The sequence below is a fragment of the Morone saxatilis genome, unplaced genomic scaffold, assembly GCF_004916995.1.
Source record: "Morone saxatilis isolate NCDOM2014 unplaced genomic scaffold, NCSU_SB_2.0 Contig2, whole genome shotgun sequence".
Classification (NCBI taxonomy): Eukaryota; Metazoa; Chordata; class Actinopteri; family Moronidae; genus Morone; species Morone saxatilis.
In genome coordinates, this window is record NW_023339762.1 from 26,214,275 (window position 1) to 26,214,567 (window position 293).

At 48.8% G+C, this 293-nt stretch overlaps 1 protein-coding gene across 1 annotated transcript in view; it reads left to right on the forward strand.

The window, feature by feature from the left end:
- Positions 1-293, forward strand: part of LOC118330881 (fibulin-7-like) — a gene marked incomplete at its 3' end in the record, with an annotated part of 3,066 nt that overhangs the window by 2,451 nt on the left and 322 nt on the right. The window contains 1 exon segment of the mRNA XM_035665580.1: positions 135-288. Coding sequence (XP_035521473.1) covers positions 135-288 — 154 coding nt within the window.

Sequence of the window (293 nt, forward strand, 5' to 3'; positions counted from 1 at the left end):
TCTAAATGGGACCATCAGTTACTATTATCATTAGCAACATGAGCATCTTTTAAAAATATCACTATTGTTTGGGTTCATCAAACAATTTGTTCACACATTACCTGTCCTGATGTCTCTCCTCGTCCCGTCCACAGGAGTGTCCATCCACCCACAACCTGGTGAACTCGCTGCGGCAGGTGGAGAAGATGTTGGCGGTCCATGAGGCGTCTTACCAGCAGGGCCTGCGCTCACTCAGGAAGAAGATTAGCGCTCTGCACAACAGCACCATGGCCATCTTTAAGACCGGTGGTGAG